This window comes from Coregonus lavaretus (assembly GCF_964263955.1).
Source record: "Coregonus lavaretus genome assembly, chromosome: 1".
In the NCBI taxonomy this organism is placed as follows: domain Eukaryota; kingdom Metazoa; phylum Chordata; class Actinopteri; order Salmoniformes; family Salmonidae; genus Coregonus; species Coregonus lavaretus.
In genome coordinates this window covers 51,816,930-51,834,564 of record NC_139988.1, presented here as the reverse complement: position 1 = coordinate 51,834,564, position 17,635 = coordinate 51,816,930, and the positions used below count along the sequence as shown (strand labels likewise).

Below are 17,635 nucleotides of genomic sequence, written 5' to 3'. Positions count from 1 at the left end.
GACCGTTTGAGCAGACACATGCACATTTGTGGCCTGCTGGAGGTCATTTTGCAGGGCTCTGGCAGTGCTCCTCCTGCTCCTCCTTGCACAAAGGCGGAGGTAGCAGTCCTGCTGCTGGGTTGTTGCCCTCCTACGGCCTCCTCCACGTCTCCTGATGTACTGGCCTGTCTCCTGGTAGCGCCTCCATGCTCTGGACACCACGCTGACAGACACAGCAAACCTTCTTGCCACAGCTCGCATTGATGTTCCATCCTGGATTAGCTGCACTACCTGAGCCACTTGTGTGGGTTGTAGACTCCGTCTCATGCTACCACTAGAGTGAAAGCACCGCCAGCATTCAAAAGTGACCAAAACATCAGCCAGGAAGCATAGGAACTGAGAAGTGGTCACCACCTGCAGAACCACTCCTTTATTGGGGGTGTCTTGCTAATTGCCTACAATTTCCACCTGTTGTCTATTCCATTTGCACAACAGCATGTGACATTTATTGTCAATCAGTGTTGCTTCCTAAGTGGACAGTTTGATTTCACAGAAGTGTGATTGACTTGGAGTTACATTGTGTTGTTTAAGTGTTCCCTTTATTTTTTTGAGCAGTGTATATACATAAATATACACACACACACTTCCTTTTTTAAAAATATATTTCCCTTTATTACTTTCCTACCCCACCACCCCTTCCCTAATTGGAGTAAACTAGTGAACAACAACGCTTAGGCCTTCCAGCTTATACATACTATATACATTTTATGGACAATTTTACAAGAATTCTATTTTGTTTGTTTTTACTCCTGAACTTCCTCTACCCTCAACCTCTCCGATCATTTTCATGATGTCCATCCGGTTTTCTTCTATATGCCATATCTTTCTAACTGTGCTCTTTCACAAAAGCTCTCAACCTACGGTGAGGGAAAAAAGTATTTGATCCCCTGCTGATTTTGTACGTTTGCCCACTGACAAAGAAAGGATCAGTCTATAATTTTTATGGTAGGTTGATTTGAACAGTGAGAGACAGAATAACAACAAAAAAATCCAGAAAAACGCATGTCAAAAATGTTATAAATTGATTTGCATTTTAAATGAGGGAAATAAGTATTTGACCCCCTCTCAATCAGAAAGATTTCTGGCTCCCAGGTGTCTTTTATACAGGTAACAAGGTGAGATTAGGAGCACACTCTTAAAGGGAGACACCTGTCCACAGAAGCAATCAATCAATCAGATTCCAAACTCTCCACCATGGCCAAGACCAAAGAGCTCTCCAAGGATGTCAGGGACAAGATTGTAGACCTACACAAGGCTGGAATGGGCTACAAGACCATCGGCAAGCAGCTTGGTGAGAAGGTGACAACAGTTGGTGCGATTATTCGCAAATGGAAGAAACACAAAAGAACTGTCAATCTCCCTCGGCCTGGGGCTCCATGCAAGATCTCACCTCGTGGAGTAGCAATGATCATGAGAACGGTGAGGAATCAGCCCAGAACTACACGGGAGGATCTTGTCAATGATCTCAAGGCAGCTGGGACCATAGTCACCAAGAAAACAATTGGTAACACTACGCTGTGAAGGACTTAAACCTGCAGCGCCCGCAAGGTCTCCCTGCTCAAGAAAGCACATACACACGCCCATCTGAAGTTTGCCAATGAACATCTGAATGATTCAGAGGATAACTGGGTGAAAGTGTTGTGGTCAGATGAGACCAAAATGGAGCTCTTTGGCATCAACTCAACTGTCAAACATGGAGGTGGAAACATTATGCTTTGGGGGTGTTTTTCTGCTAAGGGGACAGGACAACTTCACCGCATCAAAGGGACGATGGACGGGGCCATGTACCGTCAATGCTTGAGTGAGAACCTCCTTCCCTCAGCCAGGGCATTGAAAATGGGTTGTGGATAGGTATTCCAGCATGACAATGACCCAAAACACACGGCCAAGGCAACAAAGGAATGGCTCAAGAAGATTTTAAAAAAATGGCTCAAGCACATTAAGGTCCTGGAGTGGCCTAGCCAGTCTCCAGACCTTAATCCCATAGAAAATCTGTGGAGGGAGCTGAAGGTTCGAGTTGCCAAACGTCAGCCTCGAAACCTTAATGACTTGGAGAAGATCTGCAAAGAGGAGTAGGACAAAATCCCTCCTGAGATGTGTGAAAACCTGGTGGCCAACTACAAGAAACGTCTGACCTCTGTGATTGCCAACAAGGGTTTTGCCACCAAGTACTAAGTCATGTTTTGCAGAGGGGTCAAATACTTATTTCCCTCATTAAAATGCAAATCAATTTATAACATTTTTTACATGTGTTTTCTAGATTTTATTGTTGTTATTCTGTCTCTCACTGTTCAAATAAATCTACCATTAAAATTATAGACTGATCATGTCTTTGTCAGTGGGCAAACGTACAAAATCAGCAGGGGATCAAATACTTTTTTCCCCTCACTGTATAACCTATATACTTATTATGGACACAGTATGCTTACATTATTAGTTATCTTGTTGTTATTAGTTGTTTTAGTCCCATCCTTCAACTCCATTCAACACCACCCACCTATCTCTTAACACCATCCATATTGGATTTCTATTTGCCATATATTTTTCAACTGTACTGTGATGTTTTACAAAAAAGTTCTGAACCTTTCTATTCTCATTGTTTCTACAGATTGTAAATTGAAAATAAACATTTTTGCTAAAAGTATTATTATATCATTTATGAATTGACTATGACTTTTCAGATCACCCAGTAATGCTATCTGCAGGTTTAGCTCCAGGTAAATATTGCAATCCTTTAGCCATTCCTGGACCTGTGTCCAAAAACAAGCTACAAATGGACAGTACCAAAACAAATGATCTAATGATTCTGTTTCTTCGCAGCAAAATCTGCAGAGCTGGGAAGATTGTATCCCCCATATAAATAACATTCTATTGTAGCAACATTTTTATATAATCATTGAAAGTTTTGAATCCGGCGTCATTTTGCGTATCAGTTCATAAACACTATGCCATGGGATCGGTACGTCAAAAACCTCTTCCCAACTATTTTGCAATCTATATGGGACGGCTGTCAATCCTTTGGTCCTTAAATTAAACTGGTATACTTTGTTATTTATCAAAGTTTTCTTTAATCAATTATGTTCTTTAATGCAAGGCCGACAGACAAGTTCCTTACATTTTCCCCCTTCCACTTTCCTCTTCCATTTTTGCGGTAATGTTGCAATTATTTGGTTGTAATTTTGGGTAGAGCAGACATTTCCATATGTTTTTGTTAGCTGCATGTGCGACATAACTCCACCAGTCCTACCGATGATATCATTTACAAAGATTATACCTCAATTAGTATATTTCAGTTTAACCACAATATTTGTTGCATTATTTGTTCTGTTGTTTCTGGAGGATTAAATTGAAATTGCAACCAACTTTCTATGGCTTGTTTTAGAAATAGTGATATTTGGGAGATTATTTCCTTTTCAAATAACTGAAAGTGTGAGGTTGTAATCTGAATAAAGGGAAAAAGGCCATTCTTGAACATTGGGTGAGACAATCTTACTAATTAGCTAGAGAACCAGTTCGGATTTAAGTACACTGCTCAAAAAAATAAAGGGAACACTTAAACAACACAATGTAACTCCAAGTCAATCACACTTCTGTGAAACCAAACTGTCCACTTAGGAAGCAACACTGATTGACAATACATTTCACATGCTGTTGTGCAAATGGAATAGACAACAGGTGGAAACTATAGGCAATTAGCAAGACACCCCCAATAAAGGACTGGTTTTGCAGGTGGTGACCACAGACCACTTCTCAGTTCCTATGCTTCCTGGCTGATGTTTTGGTCACTTCTGAATGATGGCGGTGCTTTCACTCTAGTGGTAGCATGAGACGGAGTCTACAACCCACACAATTGGCTCAGGTAGTGCAGCTCATCCAGGATGGCACATCAATGCGAGCTGTGGCAAGAAGGTTTGCTGTGTCTGTCAGCGTAGTGTCCAGAGCATGGAGGTGCTACCAGGAGACAGGCCAGTACATCAGGAGACGTGGAGGAGGCCGTAGGAGGGCAACAACCCAGCAGCAGGACTGCTACCTCCGCCTTTGTGCAAGGAGGAGCAGGAGGAGCACTGCCAGAGCCCTGCAAAATGACCTCCAGCAGGCCACAAATGTGCATGTGTCTGATCAAACGGTCAGCAACAGACTCCATGAGGGTGGTATGAGGGCCTGACGTCCACAGGTGGGGGTTGTGCTTACAGCCCAACACCGTGCAGGACGTTTGGCATTTGCCAGAGAACACCAAGATTGGCAAATTCGCCACTGGCGCCCTGTGCTCTTCACAGATGAAAGCAGGTTCACACTGAGCACATGTGACAGACATGACAGAGTCTGGAGACTCCGTGGAGAACGTTCTGCTGCGTGCAACATCCTCCAGCATGACCGGTTTGGCGATGGGTCAGTCATGGTGTGGGGTGGCATTTCTTTGGGGGGCCGCACAGCCCTCCATGTGCTCGCCAGAGGTAGCCTGACTGCCATTAGGTACCGAGATGAGATCCTCAGACCCCTTGTGAGACCATATTCTGGTGCGGTTGGCCCTGGGTTCCTCCTAATGCAAGACAATGCTAGACCTCATGTGGCTGGAGTGTGTCAGCAGTTCCTGCAAGAGGAAGGCATTGATGCTATGGACTGGCCCGCCCGTTCCCCAGACCTGAATCCAATTGAGCACATCTGGGACATCATGTCTCGCTCCATCCACCAACGCCACGTTGCACCACAGACTGTCCAGGAGTTGGCGGATGCTTTAGTCCAGGTCTGGGAGGAGATCCCTCAGGAGACCATCCGCCACCTCATCAGGAGCATGCCCAGGCGTTGTAGGGAGGTCATACAGGCACGTGGAGGCCACACACACTACTGAGCCTCATTTTGACTTGTTTTAAGGACATTACATCAAAGTTGGATCAGCCTGTAGTGTGGTTTTCCACTTTAATTTTGAGGGTGACTCCAAATCCAGACCTCCATGGGTTGATACATTTGATTTCCATTGATCATTTTTGTGTGATTTTGTTGTCAGCACATTCAACTATGTAAAGAAAAAAGTATTTAATAAGATTATTTCATTCATTCAGATCTAGGATGTGTTATTTTAGTGTTCCCTTTATTTTTTTTAGCAGTGTATAACTTTTGTATGATTGAAGCTTTTAGTGATAGGTCTAATGCTTTAATATTTAATCATTTCTGTCCTCCGAATTCATATTCATTATATAAATAGGCCCGTTTAATTTTGTCTGGCTTGCCGTTCCAAATAAAATGGAATATTTTTTTCTCATATAATTTTAAAAACTGTTCGCTAGGCGTAGGCAAGACCATTAGCAAATAGGTAAACTGAGATAATACTAAAGAGTTAATCAAGGTGATTTTTCCACAAATTGACAGGTATTTACCTTTCCATGGTAGCAAGATCTTATCTATTTTTGCTAACTTTCTATTCAAATGTATTGGAGTGAGATCATTTATTTCATTTGGGATATGTATTCCATCAGACCATTTTATTGGTAAACTACATGGTAATGTAAATTTTTTACTTTTTAGCGATCCAATACATAATATACTACATTTTTCATAATTTGGTTGTAATCCAGAGAGGTTAGAAAATTTATCTAGATCCTCTATGAGGCTGTGGAGGGATTCAAGTTGTGGATTTAAAAGAAAACATGAATCATCAGCGTACAATGACACTTTTGTTTTTAAGCCCTGGATTTCTAATCCTTTGATATTATTGTTGGATCTGATTTTAATAGCTAACATCTCGATGGCCATAATAAATAGATATGACGATAGTGGACAACCTTGTTTCACTCCTCTTGACAGTTTAAAACTTTAGGAGAAATAGCCATTATTTACTATTTTACACCTAGGGTTATTATACATGATTTTAATCCATTTTATAAGAGATTCTCCAAAATTGAAATGCTCCAGGCATTTATATATAAACCCCAGTCGTACTTTATCAAATGCCTTTTCGAAGTCTGCTATGAATAGCAGGCCTGGTTTCCCAGATTTTACATAGTGTTCTATTGTTTCCAGTACTTGCCTTATATTATCTCCAATGTATCTTCCATGTAAAAAACCTATCTGATTAGAATGAATAATGTCCGACATTACCTTTTTAATTCTATGAGCTATACCTGAACATTTTACTTCACTTCAAATACTGAGCCATGTCTTACCTTGTGAAAATCCATCCATAGAAATGTGGAGGCAATTATTTTATAAAGACATCCTCATGCCATCAACCAGCATTTCTCTGCTGTTCTATTAGTTTTCATATCAACTTTCTTTCATTGTCCAGAAGCCAAAGGCACAATCCTAGTCATATTAGCAATCCATCATAGTAGTTGCTATTAGATACCCACTCTTTCTAAGTTTCTTACAGAGATTTTCATCTCTGTCACATACACTATTGCTCGCATTAGGTGCGCAGTTTAGAATTGTGTTTTCTGCTAATTGCATTTGGGCAAATGTTTGAAAATTATGTTTTATTAGCTGCTTCATTACAGGACATGCTATAGCCTTTTGACTGTAAGTCGACAGGCTTGCTATTGCTGCATGTTTCCATTAAGCTCTTAATGAAAAATGTCAGGTCCTTATATGCAGAGAGGAAGAGGCGAAGCGAGAAGTTGAACTCTCGCCAAAATCTGTCCAAAATAAGTCCAATGCGTTTCTATGGGCTAATTCTGGGCCTATGCCTTGGGACGACTCCCATTGTTAGGGCGGAAACATAAGCATCTCGTCATTATATACAGACCTCTGATAGTATTTTCTGTTGGTCACATCATTTTACTATTTAGATTTTTTTTAACAGTTTGTTGATCGTTAATGAGGCTCAGTTAGTCGGCAGCAAAATTGAACGAAATTTGCATCCCTAGTATGTTTACACTCAAGAAACATTGAGCTAGCACTTATGTACATTAGGACTAAATCCTCACCCCTGCTGATGTGATGTTGACACATTAGTTCCTCATTAAAGGGGGTCAGCTGGAGAAGCGGTTTGACATTAGCCCTTCTCCTAATGCAGAATGCACTATGACTTCCCACATAGCTGTGATAGGCAGCCATACTGGCTCTTCATATTAAGGATCAAAAGAAGAGGCTTACTTTTGCAAACTGGATGGCAAACAGCTTCTTGTATTTGAGGTCCATGAGAAGGCTGCTCATAAAGAGCTGGTGGTAGACATTCCTGGCTCCTGGAGTGGAAATTGGGTGTTAGAGTCAGAACAGTGTTCATGGAAGTGTTGTTTATGTTTTATGTGCATTGCAGGAGACAGGGTTGGGGGTCGGTCAATGCCGTCCTAATTCAGTAAAATCTTAAAGTGAATTAAAATAAAAAAATCTATGAGATTTTTTTAAAATTATTGAGTGAAATTAAAATGGAATTGTTCCCAAACCTGGCAGAAGAACTAAAAGGATGCATTTCCTCCTCACCTTTCCACATCTTGGAGTCACAGAGCATGAGTGTGTCCACCAGGGAGGAGTTCTCTCCCTCTGGCCCCCTCTCCAGGCCCACCTGACACAGGATCCTCCTCAGAGCATCTACACACACACACACACACAACTACTGTCAATGGGCCCTTGCGCAAACGCGGGTTTCCCCCCCAATGAACCATTTATGAGTGGCAATTAATAAAATATTGTGTTAAGTTCTTTATATTTCAAGAGGATACGGAGAATAGCATCCAACGGCAGGTAGACAATACTCAAGTTAATAGTCAGGAGAGCGGAAGGAGACTGACCTGAGTATCCTATTACGTGGCCCAGCCAGTGGAGGGCTTTGAGAGCGAAGCACTGGTGAGCCACCACCGAGGAGTGCATTACCTGGACCCGCAAGGGCTTGGACTGACGACTCGTGTTCCTCTGCACACGCACACACACACACACACACACTGATTAATATATAGACTCTTGAAAAATGACTGTTAACGGTTTAATTGGTGGCAGCGGTGGGATGCGGGTATCTGTCATCTCATGAGATTTCAATGAGATACATCCAGCTCCCCAGACCAGGCTACTCACCACAATGACTGACTTGGCCTGCTCACAGAACGCGAAGTCGCCAAAGCGCACCGATTTCCTTCCCTGTATAGTAGGAGATACAAAATAATGATTACACACATATCAAGCCATTAGTCATTGATGCCGTAGGTTTGCAGGTTACACACACACGACTCACATCTCTGTCTACTGTTGTGGCGAAGCTGACTGCTTCTTTCTGGGTGCAGTTGACCGCCTTCTGGAGGGTGTAGATGACTTGCTCGTATGTGTGCACCTCGTCATTGAAGAGCATGCAGTAATAGGTGTCACTTCGGTCTCTGAGAAATAAAAAGACAGACAGACATGAAATGTCAACTGGCTATAGATTGAAATCATCGGGTTGTCATGACGACCAGCAAGAACGTGAAAACTGATCAGAAATTACTTCCTGTGTGTATACGTACGGAGGCTCCAGGCCCAGGGGCAGCTCGTCCTCCTTGTCCCAGGTCAGCATGTCCACGGCATATTTCAGAACAATGGAGAAGACATTATAGCAGCGGGCAATCATGTCTGTTGAGAGGTAGGCCAGGGGATCCTGCAAATAGACAATGAAATAATGTTGTGATCAGCCAAATATAACTATGGGAGTGTCGAACTCAAACGATGATTAAATCTAATGAAATAGCCTATTTTAAAGTGGCAATTAGCAATCTGTAACAACTTGTAACGCAATATTGAGTGTAAGAGCAACAGCAGTGAATGAACTGTGTATTGTTATTGGATGTCAATGAGACGTGATATAGCTGGGGCTAAGAGATGCTCACCTCCTGACAGGAGTCACTGATGTTGGGCTCATGTTTCTGACAGTAAGGGCCCTTCTTCCAGGCCTCTGTGTCTCCACAGTCACAGAATCCCCCTCCCCCGGAGGTTGTCATCTGGAGGGCAGACGAGATGTGAGGCAAGTCAACACTTGTGTACACACACACAGTAATATGCAGCAGACAGAGAAGCTTCTGGATCATTTACATTTGGAAGACGACAACAACTAGAACCTTCTACATAAACTGTAACAGACATACGTACATCTGCTGCCCGGAACTAGAATGTTCTACAATGCTCTAGAACACAAACACAAGTAAGAAAGACCAGAATGCATGAGTCAGCATTCAAGGTCAAATTTGCCATGGATCAATTCACGCTACCCCCAACCTTAACCGTTAATAGGACTAAAACTATATATCTGACCCTGTATCAGTGCTTAGGGGCAACTTGTACCTACTTCTGGGTAAAAAGAGCTGAGGAGCCTAGGTGCACCCATCCTGAGGCCCACATGGCAGCAGTGGCCAGCCCCAAATGGGATTAGCCTGCCTGATCCTCAGCCTGGATTCAGAGCAGCTACTGAGTGACCCGTCTCATGGCAATCACCCACTCACTTACTCATTCCACGACAGCGCCTCTACTGAAACCTAGCCATAGTTTAGGCTGCTAGTCTGCTAATACTGAACCATTTTGTGTGTGGTGGAGGTTGCGTTGTCGTTCTTACCCTGTAGCGATGTTCTTTATGCACACTGCCCAGGAAACACTGCATACACAGCACACAGGTGGGGTCTGCAGCACATTCCCTGCAGGAGAGAGTTTGATTGTGAGTGAGGCAGGAGGGACAGCCAGTGTCTAACATTGTCTTCCAACGTTCCATCGGGTCATGTCTTGATCCCATGTTAACATGACCCGGTGACCATGTTACTCAAAGCCAATACAAAAGGAGGAGTTCAGGAAAAATGAAAACAGCAATACTCATGGAATGGATGTACAATTAGGCTATGCAGTACAATAAGCATGGGTATGCATCGCAATGGTTTTCCATTGAACACACAATTGAGTGTAAGGAATTGACTAGTATTGGCAAGCTGATCCTGTAAACAGAAGTGACCTCGACCTTATCCAGACAGTACCGCTTACCAGGAAGCTTACGGTTTGACCTCTGTGACTTAACACAGGACCAACCTGACCCAATTCACCTGGCCAACTCACAGGAAAGGACAGCTAGTATGTGAGTGTGCGCGCGTCTCCGTCTGTCTGAATGAGACCTCAACTACCCCCACCTGCATGAGTAGGTGGGCTCTCCCACTTTGAAGACATGTCCACAGAGCTGTGAGGGCTGGTTGTTCTGCTCGAGCTTGGCCAGGCCCGTGGAGGGGTCCTCCCCACAAAGGTACCACTCCAGAGGGGCCTGCAGCAGCATCTGGGCCAGCAGGTCTTCACTCTGGGGGTTCAGGTTGGGCCCCAGGCAGTAGATCTTTGGGACATAGCGGGCCAGGTGCTGGTACACCTCCTTGTACAGATCAGTCACCTGGAGCCATTTCTGTGTAGAGGGGGGCAACAGTGAGACGTGAATATTATAACAAACCAGTTATTAGACTTTCAGACTTGAGGGCATGTGGCATGTGTGAACACAGTCCAGGTCCAACTTGTACGAATTTGACCTAGTTACAGCGCCTTCTGAAAGTATTCACACTCCTTGTTTTTTCCACACATTTTGTTGTGTTACAGCCTGAATTTAAAATGGAATACATTTAGATTTTTGTCGTCATTGGCCTACACATAATGTCAAAGTAGAATTATGTGTTCCTACATTTTCACAAACTAATTTAAAGAATGAAAAGCTGAAATGTCTTGAGTCAATAAGTATTCAACCCCTTAGTTATGGCAAGCCTAAACATGTTCAGGAGTAAAAATGTGCTTAACAATTCACATTAACTCTGTGTGCAATAATAGTGTTTAACATGATTTTTTGAATGACTCATGTGGTCCTCTGTAGCTCAATTGGTAGAGCATGGCGCTTGTAACGCCAGGGTAGTGGGTTCGATCCCCGGGACCACCCATACGTAAAAATGTATGTGCACATGACTAAGTCGCTTTGGATAAAAGTGTCTGCTAAATGGCATATTTTTATTATCTAAACTCAGCAAAAAAAAAGAAACGTCCTCTCACTGTCAACTGCGTTTATTTTCAGCAAACTTAACATGTGTAAATATTTGTATGAACATAACAAGATTCAACAACTGAGACAAACTGAACAAGTTCCACAGACATGTGACTAACATAAATTGAATAATGTGTCCCTGAACAAAGGGGGGGTCAAAATCAAAAGTAACTGTCAGTATCTGGTGTGGCCACCAGCTGCATTAAGTACTGCAGTGCATCGCCTCATGGACTGCACCAGATTTGCCAGTTCTTGCTGTGAGATGTTACCCCACTCCTCCACCAAGGCACCTGCAAGTTCCCGGACATTTCTGGGGGGGGAATGGCCCTAGCCCTCACCCTCCGATCCAACAGGTCCCAGACGTGCTCAATGGGATTGAGATCCGGGCTCTTTGCTGGCCATGGCAGAGCCCTGACATTCCGGTCTTGACGGATCCTCCACCCCGCTCCAGAGTACAGGCCTCGTGTGTAACACTCATTCCTTCGACGATAAATCCAACCATCACCCTTGGTGAGACAAAACCGCGACTCGTCAGTGAAGAGCACTTTTTGCCAGTCCTGTCTGGTCCAGCGACGGTGGGTTTGTGCCCATAGGCTTTCTGATTTCAAAATCATATCGCGGGAAAGCCTTTGAAGAAACTACAGTTGTCACTGTTGAAGACAGGTACTCTGCTTTCTGTAGGTATAATTTGTATTTCTCCTCTCAATATTGAGCTCTGTAGCAAGTACCTATTTTACCACTGAGATATTTGATATAGCTTTAGGAAGAGCGTGCAAAATGTGCATCTGCCATTGTGAGTGCGCATAGGCCTCATTTTGTAAAACTGCAACGTTTTGTAGGACATTGAATTTACTGTTAGAAGAATACATGGCTACCAGCAGTGGGTATTATAGAGTTCCAGACAGTGACCAAAATACCCTTTGACTTGGCAGTGCAACAGCGATTTTTAATTGGTCACCAGGGTGGTAGTAAAAAATTTAAAAAAAAGTAGCTGGTCACGTTAGTTTAGTCAGAGAGGAAGAGGTGAAGCGAGAGGGTCCACACCCGTCAATCTGTCCACTAATGGTTATCATAGAAAGAATGTAGCCAGCTACATTCCCTAATGTTTTGCTTAAAGTTAATCTTGCATTTTACTGGAGAAAAGTAGGCTACACAGAAAAAAGTAGCTGATAGGATGCCTGTTTGTGAATTCTCAGAGTGGAGAAGTGCAACTGAAGCACAAGATTTGTCTGATGCCGAGCAGAAATTAAACTAAGAAGCATTTTAGATCTGAGTTTCCAAAGATATTTCTTATGCGTTCTCTTTTTAGTTTTTGTGTGAAAAACACAGAATTCTGTGTTAATGCAACCCCTGAGACCATCTCGCCATTATATACAGTACCTCTGAATTACAGTCAATGAACTAAGTAGACCAGACCCAGCTGCTACAGCACTGGTATTTATGGGAGAGCCACCCCCTTAAGCAGAACTGACCATTTTTTTCAATGGTAAACAGCCTGAGTGAATTTCTGATTGAAAAAGGACCAAGTCTGGCTATCAGCACAGCCGATGTTCCCTTATAACGCGAGAGCACCGTGCCTGCTCCACTTTCTCATTGCTAGCTCTAGCATGTCCTGAGGAACATTGGGGTAATACAGTGGGGGAAAAAAGTATTTAGTCAGCCACCAATTGTGCAAGTTCTCCAACTTAAAAAGATAAGAGAGGCCTGTAATTTTCATCATAGGTACACGTCAACTATGACAGACAAATTGAGAATGGAAGACATACAAGACCACTGATAATCTCCCTCGATCTGGGGCTCCACGCAAGATCTCACCCCGTGGGGTCAAAATGATCACAAGAACGGTGAGCAAAAATCCCAGAACCACACGGGGGGACCTAGTGAATGACCTGCAGAGAGCTGGGACCAAAGTAACAAAGCCTACCATCAGTAACACACTACGCCGCCAGGGACTCAAATCCTGCAGTGCGAGACGTGTCCCCCTGCTTAAGCCAGTACATGTAAAGGCCCGTCTGAAGTTTGCTAGAGTGCATTTGGATGATCCAGAAGAGGATTGGGAGAATGTCACATGGTCAGATGAAACCAAAATAGAACTTTTTGGTAAAAACTCAACTCGTCGTGTTTGGAGGACAAAGAATGCTGAGTTGCATCGAAAGAACACCATACCTACTGTGAAGCATGGGGGTGGAAACATCATGCTTTGGGGCTGTTTTTCTGCAAAGGGACCAGGACGACTGATCCGTGTAAAGGAAAGAATGAATGGGGCCATGTATCGTGAGATTTTGAGTGAAAACCTCCTTCCATCAGCAAGGGCATTGAAGATGAAACGTGGCTGGGTCTTTCAGCATGACAATGATCCCAAATACAACGCCCGGGCAACGAAGGAGTGGCTTCGTAAGAAGCATTTCAAGGTCCTGGAGTGGCCTAGCCAGTCTCCAGATCTCAACCCCATAGAAAATCTTTGGAGGGAGTTGAAAGTCTGTGTTGCCCAGCGACAGCCCCCAAACATCACTGCTCTAGAGGAGATCTGCATGGAGGAATGGGCCAAAATACCAGCAACAGTGTGTGAAAACCTTGTGAAGACTTACAGAAAACGTTTGACCTGTGTCATTGCCAACAAAGGGTATATAACAAAGTATTGAGAAACTTTTGTTATTGACCAAATACTTATTTTCCACCATAATTTGCAAATAAATTCATTACAAATCCTACAATGTGATTTTCTGGATTTTTTTTTCTCATTTTGTCTGTCATAGTTGACGTGTACCTATGATGAAAATTACAGGCCTCTCATCTTTTTATGTGGGAGAACTTGCACAATTGGTGGCTGACTAAATAATTTTTTTCCCCACTGTATGGGTCATATTTTTTTTACCCGTTTGGGCTAGAGAGATGCCATTCTTTGCTTTAAAGCTGCAAGCATGCCTGTCGCGAAGCTGTGCTCCATTTTCCTCTCACTCAGAGGCTGCGTGACAGCGAACGTGCAACTGCAAAGCCTACTCAGACTGGCCTGTGCTCTTGGTTATACCAGGCAATGAAATTATACAAAGTATCAACTTTGCTCGCACTGCTCCAACGTATAAAATGTAGAAATGTAACAGAAGACTTATTAGAGTCTGTATCTCCGCTTGTGTTTCGGAGGACGCATGACTCGACCTTCGTCTCCCGAGCCCGTTGTGGAGTTGCAGCAATGAGACAAGATTGAAATTGGGGAGAAAAAGGGGGCAAAATACAATAAAAAATATTTAAATAATTATCCCTTCGTCTCTCTCACTGCAGTGCTTATCCTATATTCTTTTAGCAACGGCATGCCGCCAATACAAAAAAAGTACAATAAAAAAAATGTTTTGCATAGTTTTCGGGATTGTAGAACATTTTCAGTGTGAACTTAAACGACTAAAACCAGATATAAAGTATGTAGAAAAGATAATGGAGTAATATATTTTTAATAAGAATAATAAGAATAAAAACTAGTCAGAGAGAATCTAACATTTCAAAAAAATGTCATGTCATTGGTCCCCCATTGATTGTGAAGTCACTCAGATAGCATAAGAAACATGACATAGTCCATGGCAAAATGTGTAGAATTGCAGGAAATTTGCTTTAAAAATGTCAAATGTGCTTTCCGCCTCATGACAATGCCCATGTGTACAAAGCGAGCCCTGACCTCAACCCCATCGAACACCTTTGGGATGAATTGGAAAGCCGACTGCGAGCCAGGCCTAATCACCCAACATCTTTGGTATTTTATTAGGATCCCTATTAGCTGTTGCAAAAGCAGCAGCTACTCTTCCTGGGGTCCACACAAAACATGACATAATACAAAACATTAATAGACAGAACTACATACATTTAAAAAATTTTAAGGCACACGTAGCCTACATATCAATACATACACACAAACTATCTAGGTCAAATAGGAGAGAGGTGTTGTGCCATGAGGTGTTGCTTTATCTGTTTTTTTTAAACCAGGTTTGCTGTTTATTTGAGCAATATGAGATGGAACGGAGTTCCATGCAACAATGGCTCTATATAATACTGTACACTTTCTTGAACTTGTTCTGGATTTGGGGACTGTGAAAAGACCTCCTGGCGGCATGTCTGGTGGGGTAAGTGTGTGTGTCAGAGTTGTGTCTAAATTGACTATGCAAACAATTTGGGATTTTCAACAACATTGTTTCTTATAAAAAGAAGAATTGATGCAGTCAGTCTGTCCTCAACTCTTAGCCAAGAGAGACTGGCATGCATAGTATTTATATCAGTCCTCTGATTACACTGAAGAGCAAGACGTGCCGCTCTGTTCTGGGCCAGCTGCAGCTTAACTAGGTCTTTCCTTGCAGCACACAACCGCACGACTGGACAATAAACGATAAGACAAAACTAGAGCCTGCAGAACTTGTGGTGTCAAAAAAGCAGTGCCCAACCTCACTAACGCTCATGGCTGAATGGAAGCAAGTCCCCCAGCAATAATCCAAACATCTAGTAGAAAGCCTTCCCAGAAGAGTGGAGGCTGTTTAAGCTTCAACTCCATGTTAATACCCATGATTTTGGAATGAAATGTTCGACGAGCAGGTGTCCACATTATTTTGGTCATGTAGTGTAGTTACATGAGAAAACATGTAATGTAACATCGTATACGGTCCCCTGGGAAACACTGACCAACACTTTGGATCCTACCCTGTCACAATAATTCCTCCCTGGCTTAGTCATTTGTTGTCATGTCAAACAACAATGTATTCAAAGTGCTGCCCACTATATTCCAACTATTGAAATACAATAATAATTATATTTCCATGATTCCAACAGTTCACCAATAAACTAGGCCTAGATTGTTTGCCCATAATGCATATATATAATGCAGCCCTACGTGGCAGTGTGGAAATGATAACAAAAGTGCAGGAAACGCAGAAATTGATGAAAATACTGAAAAGTAGATCGAACAGTATAAAACAATCAGAATGGAGAAAGCCCCATTGAAATCACTTCATTTGTGTGTTGCCACACTAGAGTAGAGTCCCATACTAGTCATATTTAGAACTTAAGCATATTTGGAACTTTTATTATTTAAAACCATAGTTAAAATAACGGCAAATACAATCATACATTTGAAAGATATCGCCCAGCACTAATGTTACGGGGTTTTGGTTAGCAAGCTTGCCAGGATCGCTACTGCTGTGTTAGCTATGGAGTTAACAACAGCAGCAGCAGCAACAACAACAACAACAACAGCAACAACAGCAGCAGCAGCAGAGACGAGCAAATTAATATTGTTTTGTCTGCCAAGTGAACAGCTAGCTTTTGCTAGCTAGCTCAGAAAAACACTAGCTAGTTACCGGTAGCTAGCTAGCTAAAGTTTTTTTTTAAATATATAATCCTGGACACATCTCTCAATATAAAATATCTGGTATATTATCACATCCAATCATTCTTACATTTATGCTGTTCCATATATTAGCTAAAATGCAATTTTCTAGAAGGCTAGTTAACGCTAGCTAGCTAGTAAGCGTTCGCCAAGTTCCCGTACTGTTAGCGAGGCCATCATCGCATCGAAGAAAAACAAATCGAGATGGAAAAATAGGGAAATAAATATGATAGATGAAATTGGTGCGCTCTGATCCCTTTGATAAGAAAAATTACATCAAATATATACACATATGAAAACTGTCGCTTACCGAAGCTGTGTCTTTGACAGAGAAATTCAGAAATTCAGTACACAGCGCAGACGGTACTTCACGATCAGATTCGGCCGCCGCCATCTTCACTCCCTCTCCCAGTGTCGAAGGAAACGGATATCAGCCGTTGCTTAGTAGCGCGAGCGAGAGAGTTGGGGAACTTTTAAGCTGACTAATGGGAAATGAGAGGCTGTGTAGGATCAACGCTGACACAACTGGGTCAGGGAAAGCCAACCTAGGTTACTTTTTTTCTAAGATGCACTGGGGACATGAGACAGGCTGTAGTTGTAAAATCAGAATCGTTCAAAGGGTGAATAATGATGATGAGGATAATGATGCTGCTGCTGATGGTGATGATGATGATGATGTTGTTGTGATGATGATGATGAGGCTGATGATAATTGTAGTGACATACTCCATAAAGTAATTGCAAAAGGGCATATGTGCAATAGCTTTATTTACACTGTACAATAATAATATTGAGATTGTATAGACAGACTGCCAGACATTAGTGGACCATTGCTAATTCACATTTAAAGCCAGCATCATAATCTAAGCTTCATCCTTATTTCCTGGTCCTGTATCTCTGGTTGCTGGTGCTGGTGCAGTCTCTGTGGTTACAGTCATCTTCAGCATCGAGGAGTCAGCCTGTTGAGGCCCTGGAGGACTGGAGATTACAACACTAATGAGTTCAAAGTAAACAGGTCAAATTAGACAGACTTCTGAGACACACTGTGGCCATCTGCAGAGTGCACCATGCAATTACAGGCTTACAACAAAGAGACACTACAGAAAACCAAGATGCATAAACCAGTGATACCTCACCTGTATGGTGGAGCTTCGACGGTCTCTGACCCAGTGCTTTCTGCTGCCTTCACACCACAGCCCACGCCTGCACAGAGACACAATAATGTAATCTATCAGCTATGGACAGACAGGAGACTGTGAAACATATACTCTAGCACAGATATACACAGAA

At 42.6% G+C, this 17,635-nt stretch overlaps 1 protein-coding gene across 3 annotated transcripts in view; it reads right to left on the bottom strand.

Annotated features, from left to right (window-relative positions):
• Positions 1-16,742, bottom strand: part of LOC311132303 (E3 ubiquitin-protein ligase UBR2-like) — a 40,824-nt gene extending 24,082 nt beyond the window's left edge. For all 3 annotated transcript variants that reach the window (XM_084165547.1, XM_084165548.1, XM_084165549.1), the window contains exons 1-10: positions 16,657-16,742; positions 10,104-10,363; positions 9,545-9,623; positions 8,826-8,936; positions 8,466-8,596; positions 8,201-8,339; positions 8,044-8,106; positions 7,764-7,884; positions 7,456-7,563; positions 7,129-7,217 (exon numbers count right to left, since the gene is read on the bottom strand). In XM_084165547.1, the coding sequence (XP_084021673.1) occupies positions 7,129-7,217; positions 7,456-7,563; positions 7,764-7,884; positions 8,044-8,106; positions 8,201-8,339; positions 8,466-8,596; positions 8,826-8,936; positions 9,545-9,623; positions 10,104-10,363; positions 16,657-16,740 (1,185 nt within the window). In that variant the 5' untranslated portion in view covers positions 16,741-16,742. The remainder of the gene's footprint in view (positions 1-7,128; positions 7,218-7,455; positions 7,564-7,763; positions 7,885-8,043; positions 8,107-8,200; positions 8,340-8,465; positions 8,597-8,825; positions 8,937-9,544; positions 9,624-10,103; positions 10,364-16,656) is intronic.
• Between the last annotated feature and the right edge of the window lie 893 nt (positions 16,743-17,635).